General features: G+C 31.6%; 1 protein-coding gene and 1 long non-coding RNA gene across 2 annotated transcripts; one reads left to right on the top strand and one right to left on the bottom strand.

Annotated features, from left to right (window-relative positions):
- Positions 1–9,321: 9,321 nt before the first annotated feature.
- On the bottom strand, positions 9,322–10,336 carry LOC145582075 (uncharacterized). Its single transcript, XR_014099744.1, has 2 exons — positions 10,122–10,336; positions 9,322–9,675 (listed from the first exon to the last, which is right to left on the bottom strand). It is a non-coding gene; the product is annotated as an uncharacterized LOC145582075 (long non-coding RNA).
- A 4,153-nt stretch (positions 10,337–14,489) lies between these two features.
- On the top strand, positions 14,490–16,119 carry LOC145582076 (non-specific lipid transfer protein GPI-anchored 21-like). The gene is made up of 4 exons (XM_081639106.1): positions 14,490–14,914; positions 15,398–15,427; positions 15,566–15,625; positions 15,706–16,119. Exons 1-4 carry the CDS (start codon positions 14,584–14,586, stop codon positions 15,942–15,944), a joined length of 660 nt encoding a protein of 219 aa, XP_081495232.1. The 5' UTR covers positions 14,490–14,583; the 3' UTR covers positions 15,945–16,119.
- The last annotated feature ends 1,643 nt before the right edge of the window (positions 16,120–17,762 follow it).

A 17,762-nucleotide genomic window follows, 5' to 3' on the forward strand; every position in this document is an offset into this window, starting at 1 on the left:
CCTTGTTACAACTTGCAAGTAAAAGAAGCGGGGGTAATATTAAAAACAAATATGTTGAACATTAGTATGATTCATATAAATTTTAGAATATGTTCACTCAAGTACCTAGCCAACCCTAGTACATGCTACTCATCATGTCTTTTTTTTTTCAATAAAATTTCTATTTTTAGACCCCGCATGATACCCGTTTTGTATTACCTCGGGAATGAGAATGAACACACACACACATACACACACACACAAATATAGATTCACAATAATGACCAGGCCATGGGATTAAAAAATGACAATGCAAATAATATTTTACATTCCCGTCAAATGTAAAATAAAATTTTAAGTTATTCTCATTTCTAATTTATTTTCAATTAGCTCTAATTGTTCAAATTAATTATAAACACCCTAATAAAACATTTTTTTCCTTATGATAAAGGTTTTATATAGGTTTTACTGTACACAAAAATTTAAGTTTGACTTTTAAAAACTAATACTAAGGCCCTGTTCACTTCACCTTAAAAAAATAATATTAAGTAAAAATAATTTCAATTCAATAAAAATAAGTTCAATTTAGTAAAATTAATTTTAGTTCAGTAAAAATAATTTCTGTTCAGTAAAATTCAGTTATCTTAAAGAAGAATTATAGTAGAAATTTAGTAAAAATAATTTCAGTTCAGCAAAAATAATTTCAGTTCTGTAAAATTAATTTAAGTTCAGTAAAAATAATTTATGTTCAGCAAATATAATTTTGTTTCAGTAAAAATAATTTCAGTTCAGCTAAAATAAGGTGAAGTGAATGGGGCCTAACTCCGTTTTTTTATTAGTTGCAACTAAGAAATTTTTTTATATCCCATAAATAATATCCCTTTGTTGCAAGTAATATGAAGCAGGTATAGTATCTTTTAAAAAATATGTTGAACGTAGTATGTTCATATAAATTTTAGAATAGGTTCAGTCAAGTACAACCCTAGTACAGGGTACTCATCATGTCTATTTTTTCAAAAAATATCATTTTTAGACTCTGGATATATCTTTTATGCATTAGCCCCGGAACTACCCTAAAATAAACTAAAAAGACGAAGATAATGAAATAGAGTAATGATCAATTAAAAAGGTAAAAGTGAAAAAGATAAATGATTGCACAACGTGAATAAGTGTAGTATAATTGAGAAAAAGATTACATATAATGGCAAAGTTGATAACAAATATTATTATTCCCAAATTAATTATATATACTATGAAAAAAGATAATATGTATTATAGTTATAATAAAATTATATATATAATATACATATATATGTTAGATTTGAATCAATCATTTCAAAAAATTGTTTACATATTAGCATAAATTCAATAAATATAAGTTGCCATAAATTAAATTATTTCCAAATAGTTTAAATTCTATCAAATTTTATTAACAATATTCTGAATCAAAATGATTTATACAATAAATTTTAACCAAAATTATTGTTCTAAGATTTCTTTAAATTATTTTTTACCATTATAAGACAAGCAAGTCATAGAGCGACATGTGTCAACCTCATATATTGATTGATAGAGTTTACAAAAAAAAAAATTTAAAAAATTGTATAAACTTTATAATGTTCTTTGTACTTTCAAGACTTACAAAGAGGCTAGCCAGCCAAAACATAATGAAACAATACTATATATAAAGTATAAACAGGTAAGATTATCAAAATATAATGTGACAAAGTGTACATAAGAAATTTCCTGTAAAATCTAAAATGTGAAAAAGTAATACTTATGTTGTATACTTGTATGTACTTAATTAAATATGGAGTGTATATGATGCTACTAATGTGAAGAAGATAGCAAGCATCAATGGTATCTTTAGTATGGATCCTCCAGAGTATGCACCATTTCCACTATCACCCATATCTTGAGAGCCCAATCCTGCAAACAATTTATAAACTTTATTTGTTATTTTTTTTAATATATGAAAAGATAAATTAAAGTTATTACAATGTAAGAAAGATTAATGAATAAAAAAAACACACGCATTATAACCGTAAGTTATTTTTTTTATTTTTTTTAAGGAAAAAAGGTAGCCTGAGCATATTATTAAGGCAAATCGATTCCGTCTCTTAGGAAACAGCCTAGTATAAACAAGTTCATCAAAAACTGATTCGGTATCTCACCTTGTTATATGATGGGCAACCATATTATATGCTCGTCTAAAAAAATAAATAAACTCATACCTAGTATCTTCATAGATAGATAAAAGGAAATTGTGAGTTTTGCCACCACCAAAACAACCTCTATTGACTTTTGCTACATGTCTAAAATTTTATTTTATTTTGCTACCTTCAAAAGTCACATAATATAATTTTCGCCACCACTTAACAGAATTCGTTAAGAGTTCCATTAAGTGGGCCCAATATCTCATTAAATCATGACTTAATTTATTTAAAAAAAAAACTTTAAAAAAAAAAAAAATCTCAGCCACTTGCCATCCCGTCAGCCACCCCTCCCCCTCCCCATGCCGGCTGCCGGTGCCCAAACGAACCCCGGCGCCGGTAACCCCACCCCCTCCCTTTCCCACATCCCCTCTTAATTACTCCCTCTTGAATTAGGCGAACAAAGCTTCTTCTTATTGCTATTCTCATCCATCAAAATTTGAGAATTCACCCCCAAAAATGAATTGGAGTTATCATTGTTAACTGGTTTCTTAACATCACCTCCACCAAAACTCAAAATCTCTCCAGATTTGACCCACTTCCATTAAAACCACCGTACTCTGAAAAATTCAACTCTGGTAAAAAAAACCCAGGTTTCCGAAAGCCTCACCAGCGTTGTTGAGATTTTTGTTGTATCGTCGGCGGTAGTGGCGGCGGCGTAGGAGTTTTTCTCGTCTCCTTCACTTTCGGCGGGTTCGGGTCTTGATCCACATCGCAGTTAAATCACTGTCACCGGAAAGAGCAGGAGAAAAACCCAAAACAGAAACCAGAACAGGCCACGAACAACCTGGGTCGGGCAGCGTAGCTGGGGGAAGGGAGGGGGTGGGGTCACCGGCGCCGGGGGTTCATGTGGGCGCCGGTAGCCGACACGGGTGGCCGATGGATCGCTGACGGGATGGCAGATGGCTGGGATTTATTTTTATTTTTATAAAAGTTTTTTTTTTAATTTTTTTTAATAAATTAAATTATTATTTAATGTGATATTGTGCCCCATTTAACAGAACCCTAACGGATTCTGTTAAGTGATAACGAAAATTATATTTTATAAATTTTGGTGGGAGCAAAATAAAATAAAATTTTAGATGGGTAGCAAAAGTCAAAGTAGGGTGTTTTAGTGGTAGCAAAACACAAAATTTCCTAGATAAAATGATGTTTTTATGGGACTCGAGGAAATGAGAAATTACATAATATTCCACATATTTACCCTTAGCTACTAACCTTATATACTACTCCAAATATTGAAACATGTAAGGCCCTCAAAATAGGCTCGAGTAGAAAACTACTTCCTCTATTTTATTTTATTTTATCTTTTTTTTTTTGGGGGCAACACGATCTTTTAATTTGGACATGCTCTTTTAGGAGTTGATTAGTGTAGGTAAATGAGTGACTTCATAAAAAGAATTTTCTCACCAACAAAAGAGAAGGGTTAGGTACTACGTGCATAGATGTTGATTAATTTTTCTATTTACATCATCTAATCTATTCCTTAAAATGCATGGCATGAAGACATTTGCAAATAAAAGAAAACGAATAAAGTATAACCTAGTATAACAAACATTGTTATGAACTCAAATTTTATTGTAAATGAAAAATCATGCAAATAAAAATAGGGTTTTGTTATACATAGTTATAATACCCTGTATTTTTATACATATTTTATTTTAAATAAGTATTTTGTGGGGTATTTAAATAATTTGAAATGAATTATTTATGACATTTTAATAATTTATTTTAAATAAGTTTGAAAATACTTTATAAAAGGAAAGTTTTATTTAATAAATTATTTTATTAAGTTGGGATTTAATTTAGAAAAGTTTTATTTTAGTAAAGTTTAATTAGGAAAGGGATTAGGAAAGAGTAAAAAGGAAAAGTTTAGGTAAGAAGGGTTTCTAGAGAAAGGGGTATAAATATTCAACAGTTGGGCAAATTAAACTTTGTCCGGAGTGGAGAATACCCAAGGTAAACTTTCTCTCCTTTCTCCTTTATTTTTCTTTCTTTCTTTTTCCCCTTCCCCTTTTCGATTCACCACCGCCAGTCACCACCACCCTGGCAACCGGCTGCTGTCCGGCCACCCCCTTTTCGAAAAAAAAATTAATCTTTTTATTTTTCTTTTGTTTAAATCCTAGATCTAATTATAAATTATGAGTTTTGTGTTAATTTTATGATGATTGATATTAAGTATGGTGCAAATTAACTTTCAGATTTTAATTCTAATTAAAAAGCCCCAATTTTGAAACCTTAAATTCATAAATAATTGATTATTGAAGGAATATGATTTAGGGTGGTTTAAACCTTTAATTTAAGGGTTTTAAAGCATAATTACAGCAAGTTTTTATTAATATATATTGTTGGAATTTTCGGTAGTATGTTATAAATTAAGTTTCTTGAAAGAATTTTAGTTACCCATTAATTGGGATTAAAGTATGAGGTTTTAAATAAATTTTCAGCTTGTTTTAATTAAATTACGAGTGGTTCAATAAGAGTATATATTGCTGAAAATTTGTGTAGAGTGGATTTTAATGCCCTATTATGATTTTGGTTTGTAGAAGACTTTGAAGTAAGCGATTTCTATTAGTCGTGGCGATTTTAAGATCGTATTCAAGGTACGTTCGCGTACTTAGCATATTTTTGATGATGTAGTAGCATGCTAGACTTGATTAATTAATTCCAAGTAATATCATGCTAGATTTGTGATTGGAAATTGTGATTTGGTGGATATTGGTGATTGAATTATGAAGCATGATTTATTTGTGACGGATTAATGATTTGAAAATAATCGTTTGACATGTTGAATATGAACCACACTTTTATTTATGCCATGATAGATAGCATGTTTAATTAAACTAAATGTTTAATTTGGTCTGGAATATTAAAAGGGAATTTTATTATGGTTTATATAATTTTTATTGATGCTATAAGCATGGGAAAGGAGCTATGTAAGTGTCTATGTACATGAGGAATAAATTGTATGTTGGTGCCTTAGTGCACTTAAGGTGTTTCTAACACCCAGGGATAGGAATTTTGGCACATTATGCGTTTAAGGTGTCTTTGACACCGAGGTAGATTTTAAAAAGGTTCAACATTAAATATTATGTGGTCACTAATTATTCAAGAATTAATTGGAATGTTTGATTGTTTGAATAATTATTATGATTAATAATATGTAAATAATGTAAAGTGAAAGAGATTACGTACCAAAACTCTTGTAACGTATATACCTTGAGTATGAACATATGGGGGGAGTTATGGGGTTTTATATTTAACTAATAACTTCTACCGGGAGTACAGGACGCTGTATTTTCCTTTTATTATTATGCGCAGGAATTTCGCCACTTACGAGTGGTTCTTTTATATTGGCACGGTTAGCTCCCGTGTTAGTACCCCTTTATTGGGGTAGGTTAGGGGGAAAACCCGTTCGATGCGTAATCAATACTAAATAAATTATTTAGTTACTTAGTTGAAAAGTTTTGTCGTATGTTGCGTGATTATAAACAGGTGCAACGAGGTAAGTTGTGTGTTGATAGGTGGAAGCATGTTATTGTGTTTAAATACGCTTATATACTCAGCTTTGCTGATTATGTATTTGTGTGTTTGTTGGCCTTGTCTTTACCTTGACTCTATGGTGACCCATTTTTAATGGAGAGTAGTGGAAACAAGTGGAGTGAAGTTTTTCAGGTGATGAAGCATATTCATGATGGGCATGAGTGAAGAGCGAATCATGCTAGTTTCCATAAGTTTATGATATGTTATTCGCTTTAATTATTTTATGGTATTATTGCTTGTGAGACTAACACGAAGATTTTGAATTTGGTTCAGTTTTGTTAAGGGCTTACAATGGTTCCAAGTTATAGATTGACTTGTTTTACTTTGATTTGAATTTACTTTCGTTGGTTGACTTTTTAAGTCGAGTCGTTTTAAATATTTTAAAGGAGAGTCTTCCGCTGTGTGTCTTTGATAGTTACCTTAGCCGTTTTCAAGGTGGCGGTAATATCTTAGATTTTCCTATTTTGAGTTTTAAACAGAGCAAAACAGATATTTTAAAATAAAGGAATTTCTAGGGTGTTACAATAACCCTTAGGGTTATGCATAAAAAAAACAACAATTTCATGTTATTAATGTCTTTTTTCTTGTTTCAATGGAATCTAATTTATTATTGATTTAAAAAGCTTATTTAATTAAGGCATTACAATTAAGGCTATATAAAGACTTTAATGACAGCTTATAATTCTCTTATATTTTCTAGAAAACAAAGAATTAACTGATAAATTCACCCAGATATGTACAATTAATTCCTTCCACACCTATACTAGTAATTACCATGAGAATGCACTTTCCAAAGAAAAAAAAAAAAAGAAACTTAATTGTCATCTTCCAATTCATCTTCCCAAAAGTATAGAGCATAACATTCATTCTTCTAGGCAATAACATTTATTCAAGATATTACTTGCATAATTTTTTTTTTCTTCTTTTGCATGGTTGTTCAGATTCAATTATAGAATTCTTTTTAATGAGCATTATAATTTTAAAAATATATCCCAATGAATGATACTCACATGAATTTGGGATTCGATAACAAGTTATTGGTTTGGAGTTAAAATTGGGACGAAAATGGGACGAGATGGAGTTTTTGATTAGCTTCTGCTAAAATAAAAAGATACCAACATGATATCTCACATGAAATTGGGATGATATATTTTGGGTTTATTAATTTGGGTTGATTTATTTTTGGGTTCATTATATATATATATATATATATATATATATATATATATATATATATGCAGATGTTAATTAGCTCTAGATGCACAACTTTTGTTTGAAATGTTCTAATTTATATATGCAGTAGTTATGTTTTGTTTGTAAGACGCTAATAATTAATATGCAGTAAATTTTTGTTTTTAGATAGATTGTATTTTACCTTTTTTTTTTTTTTTTTTTTTTTTTTTTTTTTTTTTTTTTTACGTATTTTACCTATTAGTTCTACTGCGAAACAAAAGGTAATTTTAATATCCTAAAAAAAAATTGATGAAAAATTACTTCTTGTTGTATTGCCTGTGTGTCTGATAATGTGTAATTTTATCTACTTTAATGGGCTAATACAGTACAATAGTAGTTATAATGGACTGATAAATATGCACTTTGATGAAAAATTATCCCATCAGCAATGCTATATAATTAAATAAGCTTTTTAAATCAATAATAAATTAGATTGCTTTGAAACAAGAAAAAGGGCATTAATAACATGAAATTGTTGAACCCATAAAAATATACGGAGTACAAATTTAATTAGAATTTGATTAAAAAAATAGTAGTACTTACCATCACATTGACTCGTAGATTGAGTTTGCATATCGCAAGCGCTAGGAAGAGCATTAGCAAGTGTCCGATCAAGGAAACCTTCAAGTAACTCCCCACCAACACCATTAAGCACGTTACAAAGACACATTGGAGCCGTTTGAAGCATATTAGCAAGCTCCGAGCAACAAGAAGAAGACGGTGTAGATGAATTTCGGACGCTAAAGCTCAAGCAAGGAGTTAACGATGTTAACGCCGCAGGGCAGCTAGGTTGAGCACTAACCCCTGCCCAAAACATCGATACGATCAACATAATAACCATAGTCGTCATCCCCATCTTTCTCATCAAAGCCATTTAATTTTTGATACACAAACCTTATTTCGTTTTTGCAATTTTTTTGAGGTATCAAATATAAGAAGTGCATGTTATGTAGTTTTGGGCACGTACTAGGTGAACAAAGTAGGGGTTTATTTTGACTAGCAAGAACAAAAAATTAGAGAGCAGTTAACAACTTTAAAGAAAATTTTACACTTTTGGGTCATTTTCAGGTTAGTCCATCTATCTAAATTTGTGGTTTAAAATTGTCGTGCTTTGTGTTTATATATGAATTTAACTAATTGTACGACTTTTGTCATATGTTCAGTGCATGCAATACTTCGCATACAAGTATTATTTTTATCATAATATGTTAGCCGTTATAATACACCTGGCGAAGGATTAGCTGAATGATCATAAGATTCAGGTAATCAGGTTACCTAACATAAAAACTAATACCATAAGATATGATTTTGTTCAGGAAAATTTTGGCATGGTTGAGTGTAATCTTTGGACACTTAATTTTCGAACATTAACAACAATTATAACCTTTATGGTAAAAATAATACTATATGTTATTATTTTGGAAAAATTGAATTTATAAATCCCAATTTTAGGCGGTTTACTATGAAAAATCCTTAACTATGCGTTATCCCTCAAAAATCTCAACTTTGATACTCATCTTCTTTTAAAGATCCCAAATGACCGGTTACCTAAAGAGGAAGTTAACTTTTAAAAAAAAAAAAAAATTTGCCACTTGTCAGAATTTTAGTGGTCAAAAAAATAAAATTAATTATTTTTTTAAAATCTGATTTATTCAAAAATAAAAAAAAATAAAAAAAAAATAAAAAAAAAATAAAAATTAAATTTTATTTTTAAAAAACCAACCTAGCCCCCACCCTAACCCCCACCCCACCTTGCAGGAAAATCGCCCCCCCACCCTCGAAAACCCCTCTCCTATTGCCGCCGAAAAACGGCGCCCACCCCTCCCCTACCCTCGAAACCCACCCTTTTCCCTCCCCCCACCCTCGCAAAACCCTACCACCCTAAAACCCTACATCGGAAAACACCCCTCGGTAGCACATCTCTTGGGCGTGGGTCGAATTTAAGGGTGGGGGAAGGGAGCGGGGGCGATTTCGAGGGTGGGGGTTTTAGGAGGGTGTGTTTTCCGAATTAGGGTTTAGGGTGGAAGGGTTTCGTGAGGGTGGGGGAGGGTAGGGGTGAAAGTTCGGTGTTCGGTTTGGTTTTTGGCCCAAACCGAAACCGAACCACCTTAATTTGTTTTCTTGATTTTAGAAACCAAACCGCACCACTTTACTTTAGAAACCGAACCAAACCAAACCATATTTATTTCGGTTTCACAATCAAAAACCGAACCAAACCGAATTTTTTAGGCCTCTTTTATTTGGGCCAATAATCTGCAAATTGGGCCTCATTAATCAACACACTAAGTCACTAACATAGCAAGTGCAAATTAACAAAATAACAGTAAACAAATTTAGTCCAATTCATACAAAGTACAAACCAATCTAAATCATACAAACTTAAGTTTTCAGTTTAAACAACAAACTAACAAAGTATCAAATCAAACCAATCAATCCATACAAACTTAAATTAAACAAGTTTTAACATAACTACTTAAACATAACATGATCAACAACATTAGAAGCAGCAGGCAGCAGCTGAAGCAGATGAAGCTGGCAGCAGATGCAGCAGAACAGCAGAGCAGTAGCAGCAGAACAGCAAAGCAATAGCAGCAGAACAGCAACACTGAGCAGCAGATCAACAAAGCAGTAGCAGCACAGAGCAATCACTCGAGTATTTCGACCACTTCATCAATTTTAGCATCACCAATTGCCATATTCTTCATTTCTATCATAATTCAATAAAATTCACAAGATAAGGAACCAAAATAAATATATATACATAATGAAAAATAATTAACTTTGATTAAATGAACATGCAGTAGCAGGGAAAGTAAGCAAACTAAAATTCCCACAAATTAATTCCCACAAATTAGCACAAACTAAAATTCCCACAAATTAGCACAAACTAAAATTCCCACAAATTAATTCCCACAAATTCGCAATTCACAAATTAAAATCGCAGTAGCAACGATTTAAGCAAGTAAAATCGCAAGTTCAAATTGCAAATAACAATCGCAAGTTAAAATCGCAATTTAGCAAATCAGCAGAGCAAATCAGCAAATTAAAGTTGCAAATCAGCAGAGCAAATCGCATACATGCAGTAGCAACGATTAGCAATTAGCAAATAGCAGAGCAAATCAGCAAATTAAAATCGCAAGTAGTAGAGCATACCTTAATGTGGAGAGAGAGAAGCAGGTGGACCGTGGTCGGTGGTCGCCTGGTGTACTGGACGGTGGTCGGAGATAGGGTGAAAGTGAATGTGGAGATAGAGGAGACAGGAGGGGACGAAAGAGTGGAGAAAGAGACTGAGAGAAAGGCTGAGAGGAATTAGGGTTTTCATATTTTTCTTTATATACCTAGGGTAATTAGTTTTGGGCCAGGGGTTTTTTAGGATTGGGCTTATAATTCGGTTTGGTTCGGTTTTGTTCGGTTTTTCAAATTCCCGAACCGAAACCGAACCGAAAACCGAATTTCTTAAAATTTTGACACTGAAACCGAACCACCCTCCCAAAAAACCGAACCACATTCCTTATTCGGTTCGGTTTTTCGGTTCGGTTCGGTTTTACACCACTTCACTTTCACCCCTAGGGGAGGGAAAGGGGTGGGTTTCGAGGGAGAGGGAGAGGGAGGGTAGGTCATCGGATTCCAGCGGCGGGGGAGGGGTTCTCGGGGGTAGGGGGCGATAAGCCGACGGGGTTGAGGTGGGGGTAGGGTGTTTTCCAGGATGGGGGTGGGGGCTGCTTTTTTTTTTTTTTTTTTTTTTTTAATTTTTTAGTTTTTTTTTTTTAATTTTTTTTAAAAGTTTTTTATTTTTATTTTTATTTTTTGAATTATTGTTTAGACCAATCCCGTGTTGACACGTGGATTGTAATCTGAAGTAATAGGTTTGGTGACCTATTGGGATCTTTAAAAGAAGATGGGTATCAAAGTTAGGATTTTTGGGGGATAACGCATAGTTGGGATTTTTTATAGTAAACCGCCTAAAGTTGGGATTTATAAACTCAATTTTTCCTATTATTTTTTACGTTTCCTTACCTTTTTATGTGTTATTATTATTATTTTTTTTTTAAAGAAATTGATGTTCTAATTGTTTACTATAAGTCTATAAGTATGTAGTTATTGAAAATAGTTAATGGGTGTAATATAAATCTATAAAAAAAATATAGGATTTTTTTGTTAAAAATTACCTTATATACATCAAATTGTGTTTAAAATTACATAATAAAAAAATTGTTGTAAGAAACTATCTTATAAAAACAAAATGTTTACTTGATTTAACAATGAATAAACATCCCTTATTCACTGCAATGATTGGACAAAAGGTAGCTTCTTACAACATTAAATGTTTTATAAGGTGCTTTCTTACAACATCTAGTGTTTATAAGATAGTTTCTTACAACATGCCACAAATTTTAGAAAATTTGATTAGGTTTTAGGAGTTTTTCTTTTCTTTTTTTTTTTTTTTTTGTTTTTTTTTTTGTTTTTAATTTTTGTTGTTATTTTTATTTTTCATTTTTTTAAAACCAAAGACGTATTGACACGTGTCTATTGTGGGTCCCTTTAACGGATTCCATCCAAAAAATCGTTAGATGGTGGTGAAATCAAATTTTTTTGATTTTTTGTGGTCTTATAATTAAAGTTTTAGAAAATGTAGTGTTATAATCAAAATTTTCTAAAATTTGTGTTGATATTTTCAAAAAAAAACCCAACATTTATCTAGAAATATAGTTTATTTTACAAAAATTAAAATATATAAGGTAATTCGATCTTCACAAAAGTCCTAAAATATATTCTGTATAGAAAAAATGGTAGATTTGGTAATTTTTTTTTTTAGTTTTCTTTAATTTGATAGAAAACTTGATCGGACTTTTATAAAATAATATCCATTTCCGCCAAAGAAAAATTTGCGAAAAAGAACCAATTCAATACAAACATATGGAGTATGTTTGTATACTTGTATCTATACTGGACTCCCACCATGCCACCATGTGAGAGACCATATTACAACTTTACAAGTCCTAGCATGTGATATGTAACATATTTTAAGTAAAGTAAGAAATGGGGTAACAAAAGATAATTATGGTATAAGAAGGTAAGTTGGTACAGGTACTACAGGAGGGCAAGCTTAAAAATAAAAAAATTAAAAATTAAAACCAATACCGGGTAGAGCAAAAATTAAGAAGTACTCCGTACTTCGTACAGGCATTCAATTAAAGTTTAACTGTAATTGCATTTATATAGTAAGTAGAAGATGGAGTAACGATTAAAATTATAATGATGTACAAGTATGTTATAAAACGATCTGTTTTTTCTGCTATTTTATTGTATGTCAAGTACAGTTTTAGTGTTGCATTGACATTGTAAAATCACTATAACATTGAGTTAAAACAATTTGACTTAAATGACCAATATTTTGGATTGAAGTTGTCAATATTTTTATAAGCTTTTTGATTGGTTTCACATACTCGCATTCCGGATTGTGTTTTTTTGGATGGTTTCAAAATACTTCCTCTGTTTTTTTAGTTGACACATTTCTATCATCACGTTTGTCAACGTATATTTTTAGCGATTAATATCTCTAATTATCAACATTTTAAAATTATAAAAAGTGGATATTAATAAAATATACATTGAAATGCATGATTCAAACAAGATCCCCCATGAACATGTTTTATCGTATCTATAAACAACAAAAGCGAGTCAAAGCATATGTGTAAATAGTGTAAAAGTCAAACGGTGTCAATTAAAAAAACGGAGAAAGTAAATTTCATGTTTCTTAGACCTAGAAACCATTTTTATGAGGAGCGGTCACTCAGCTCTCTTTTCAAGTTCTCGGTCTTTCTTAGAATAAAACTTTGAATTGCGTATTTTCCAATGAAAGTTCATGTACAATAAAGTACTCCGGAATAACAATTGCAAATCATGTAGTGTTTTAAACTTTTAACTACCGTGAAAAACTCACAATATGAAACAGAAGTAGTAGTAAATGATATTTTCTTATATATTGGAACTTTAGAAGATCTTAATTCATGTAGTTTTACTTTCTAAGAAGTGGTAAAAGTCATTTGATTGAGTATCTGAAGTTTTTGTTCCAATTAAAAGTTTCACTTACCCATAATACCTCAAATAAGCAACTTATTTCTATACGAAATAGTCTTAAGATTGAAAGTACAACATTCTATATTATTATTGCAATATTGCCAGTTTGCCACCCATGTACTTCCCATAAATTATTGTACCAAAATTGCACGATTTGTGTTAATAAATACTTTCAAAATATAAAGTTTTTACGGACTGTAATTAGAGACATAATAGCATTGATTTGATATGCAATACAATCCTTTGAATACGACACAAACTTAAACATCCAAAAGAAAATTTTGCCAAGTATTTTGACCTTTGTTTTGCTTTGCTTTCTTTAAACTCTTCTTTTGCTGACTAACTAGATTAGGTCTTATGCCATGTACGGTAATTTTTACTATTTAATTAATTTAATATTATATTTATTTATAATAATTATCAAATTGTAAAATAAGATAAAAATTCGTTATTACAAAAATAAACAATTAATTATATCATACTAACAAAAATAGTGTGAGTATTACATGCAGGACTAATATAATAATAATGGATTACGTCACAAAGTTATATGTAGGAAAATATTACTCCATATTGATAAATAAACAAATAATATTTTGTTGTTATAAATGAAATATGATTACCAAATAGTAAGGATATTATTGCATGCATAATATAAAATATTGTCTAAGAAGAAGGTTTGGCAAAAAAAAAAAAAAAAAGGCGCGGAATTATTTATAAAAGAGATAATACATGTCATTCCCGATTTCACCTTCATTATAATACATAGTTATAGTTATAGAATTATATGCTAAAGTCAATATGATGCAATATAAAGTGTTTTTTTTTTTCATACTATAAATAAAATTCATGTGATTGTAATGTATAAGGAAAAAAAAATTGCATATAATATTAATATTAGTAATTAGAATATTTAATTTTGATTATAATATATAAATAAAATATATACATAGTATAATTTTATTAACTTAAATAAGTTGTCAATCAATAAGATATAAAAAGAAAAATGAAGTTAGAAAATATTTATTTTTAGAAAATGGTTTTTGGAGGGAAAAAACGACACCAGCAAGTGACATGTGTCATCCCGGTGTCTGTTTTAGTATTATGTTATTATTATTGATTCAATAGTTTAGGTTACTTTTAAAACCAAAAACAGTTATAAGTGTTCCAATTGATAATAACTGTGACTTAAGCTGATGACCAATCATTAAAATTAGTAAGATCCAAAGTCAGATGGCTAACCCCAAAAACAGGCCAAACCCACCTAACCCTAGTCCTATTTTAGTATTTATAAATTAGTTAAAAGTAGTTGAGCTCCTAACCCACTTTAAAACTACCAAATATTCCATATTTCAACTATTATTACCTCAATATTGTCTATAAATTGTTGCATACTAAACCTTCTCAAATCACCAACTTACCAATTCAATTATATATATTTCATTGCTACTTTAGAAAAAACACTCATTAATCAACAATTTTACCCTTGTTACTAACACCAAGCACTAAAGTTTGCAAAAAAATTAAACTCCTCATGGAAATGATGAAAGGTGTCATAGTATTAGCAATTTCTTTGATGGTGCTAGATTTAGGAGCTTATGCACAAGTTCCTACTTCCCCTTGCACATCCTCGATGCTTTCGAGCTTTACTCCTTGCGTAAACTACCTTACCAACAGCAGTGGCACCGGATCTTCACCAACAGCCGATTGTTGCAACTCATTAAGGAATCATATGAGCAATGGCACTGACTGTATTTGCCAAATTGTGACCGGGGGTGTTCCTTTCCGTCTTCCTATCAACCGGACCACGGCTATTTCCCTCCCTAGGGCCTGCAATCAACCTGGTGTTCCACTTCAGTGCAAAGGTGAAATCATTATAACAATTTAACCTCCTCTGCTTTATAGGTTTGTTAGTACCCTGTCAATCTGTCATGTTTTATTATGATAAATTTATCGCTCTTTGAATTTTCGTCCATAAATAATAAGCCACTTTCTAAATTTAGTAACATAAACATCGAAATACTTTATATTATTCATAATGATGTCATTGGCTAAAATACAAAAGATTGACTACACTGATAAGGTGAATATAATACTAATGGTATCCTTGTTTAATTTCTAACAATTATGTATGATCTGTGGTACGAAGTTATATTTAAGTATATACTTCATCATTTATATGTATACATTGTATTTCATAACTTATTAATCAAAGCTTGTAAACTTTGACTAAATTCAGAACTAAAAAAAAGAAAGGACTGTTTAAGTCATTTTATCATTTTTTTTGTTTTTTTTTTGTTTTCTTATCTTGTGCTTGATATTAAAGTTGTATTTTTCTCTGATTTCAGCTTCTCCTGGTGCTCCAGTTCCTGCTCCAGGTATAATTATATGTTTTCCTTTCTTTTTTCCAATAATTTTACCTCATTAATAAACCAAATTGATCAGAATTTCATTATATTAGTATCTGTTCTCGACATAGTAGTTATTAATTTGCTAATTTTTCTTGATACTTGCAGGTCCGGTTGCCTTTGGCCCATCTGCCTCCCCTGCATCATCCATCTCTCCTAGTCCCGTCGGTTAGTATAAATTTCATTACATGAGAAAGCTTATGAAAGTATTCAGACTGATTCTGATCTGTTATGTAACTATGCATCAGGTACAGTTCCAACATCTGATACACCAGCACTAGCTCCAGTTTCAGACGCGAATCCAACATTGACTCCACCAGCTACAGTAGAAGGTGGTTCTCTTCCACCAACATCGACAAGTACAGGAACAGGTTCGGGTTCAGGTTCTTCTCTCAATCCTTCGGATTCAGCTGCAATGCCTTCTCTGAGCATTTCACCTGCTGTCCTGCTTTCGGCAGTTGCTGTCATGATGATGAAGTACTTCTAGATTATTTTCTGATTTATCCACTGTTATGTAATATATGGATGATGATTATTCTTTTGAGAGTTGTGATTATTTGTTTCGGGTGTGTTTTCTTTTTCTTGTATTGTAAGGTTGATTGTTTATCAGGAAATATTTATGTACATGTTTTTGTGAAATAAAATTTTATTTTGTGTCCTTATACTGTGTAGAGTTTGATATCGAAATTATTTAATGATCTTGATTATTTAGATAATTTACACATATTTTAGGTGTGATCAGAATGCACATGAATGTTTATCAGTTCATAACCTAGTTTTCTTCCCTATTGCTCATACAGTCAATGCTTTGATTGTGGGATAAGTCATTCATCTAAAGCATCCCTCATAGTTGGTACCCTTCACATTTACATGATTTCGTTTACCATTCGTGTGACTCGTCTTAAATTACTGATCTGCCCCATCATTTTAATGAAACAATGAAATTTAGCATAACAAATTGATACAGAAAAGGGCAATTTTGGAATCATGAAAACAGAATGAGGAAGTACAAACTGCCCTCCAAAAGCTCTAAGCACATATATAGTTTAGACTGATCAACTCTAGGAAACTGCTGAAAACATAATGGTTTTGAGAGTCATGATTCGCGTAAAATTAGCTCTAGTAATAACCTTAATCTCGTGTGTTTTACCTCTTGGGATAGAATCTCAAAGCCCGGGTTGTTCGTTACAAGGCCTACAGCTTGATAAGTGCTTAAACCAAGAAGGACAATATATTTTCTTAGAGCCTTGTTGCAGAGCCCTTAACCAAGCTCTTCGAGTTGGGTTCCACTGTTTTTGCTCGGTTTTCATGACTGATGCTCCTCAATTAACCACCATTTTCTCTTTGTCCTTTTCAAGCTGCTACATTACTGTCCCTCCTTTCACCATGTGCCGAGGTAAATACATTCTAATCATATTCATACAATGATACAATACATTATTTACTCATAATCTTTGCTGAATATGAATGAGTTTCATTTATTGTTGAAGATTTAGGTGCAATGCCAATATCTCTTCCAATTCCTCCCAACAGTTCAGCCAAGGATATTCGGACTGCCCAACAAACTCCCCTACTGCCGCAACCTCCTCCTCCTCAGGCAATTGGCGGTCAATTAGGCCTTAGTACCACGACTGCCAATTCTACTGCGGTGGAGCAGCAGTCGCATCCAACCAAAATGCTACAAGTAGTAGAGAATGGAAGCAATGTACCTTCATCTGGTAGTAAAGAGGATTATATTTTCTGCTTCAACTGTTGGTTAATTTTTATAGCTCTTTATGCCTTGGTTTTTATATAGCCTAAATTTTCTATGTTGTGTTTTAATCCTTCTTATTGTAGATTTGTACTCCGACCATGAGAAAGTTAATTGAGCATTGATGGTTGCCTAAAAAGAGAATTTGTTTTATGAATTTGATGTTCATGTGACCAAGGAATTTGTCTTGGCGTCCAAGATTTAATTTAATACTAAACCTAACCTTTCTAGCTAGCTTAAAGTTACATTGGAAGACGGGAAGTATATGTTTAATTTTAGGAAAATTTGTTTAGAAAAGCCTTCAAGTGAACTTTTTGTTCATAAAAACCTTTTAAAATGTTTTTGGCTAGGAGAAATGTGTTATGAATTTTTTTTTTTTGAAGACAGCCAAGTGGGACTTTCCGACGCTAACTCTCATTTTCCCGGCGTTGACCACCGTTTTTCCCACATGTGCGTGTCATGTGCTTCCTAATTTTCTAATCACACCCCTCTTTTCCTAATTCCACTCTCTTTTCCCTCCAAATTAAACACTCTCTCTCCTACTCTCTCTCATCT

This window comes from Chenopodium album, chromosome 15, assembly GCF_948465745.1.
Source record: "Chenopodium album chromosome 15, dcCheAlbu1.1, whole genome shotgun sequence".
NCBI classification, from domain to species: domain Eukaryota; kingdom Viridiplantae; phylum Streptophyta; class Magnoliopsida; order Caryophyllales; family Amaranthaceae; genus Chenopodium; species Chenopodium album.

Coding starts and splice junctions, on each gene's coding strand:
- LOC145582076 (XM_081639106.1), top strand. CDS start 14,584: ATGGAAATGATGAAAGGTGTCATAGTATTAGCAATTTCTTTGATGGTG. Junction 14,915..15,397: donor TGTTCCACTTCAGTGCAAAG/GTGAAATCATTA, acceptor CTCTGATTTCAG/CTTCTCCTGGTGCTCCAGTT. Junction 15,428..15,565: donor TGCTCCAGTTCCTGCTCCAG/GTATAATTATAT, acceptor TGATACTTGCAG/GTCCGGTTGCCTTTGGCCCA.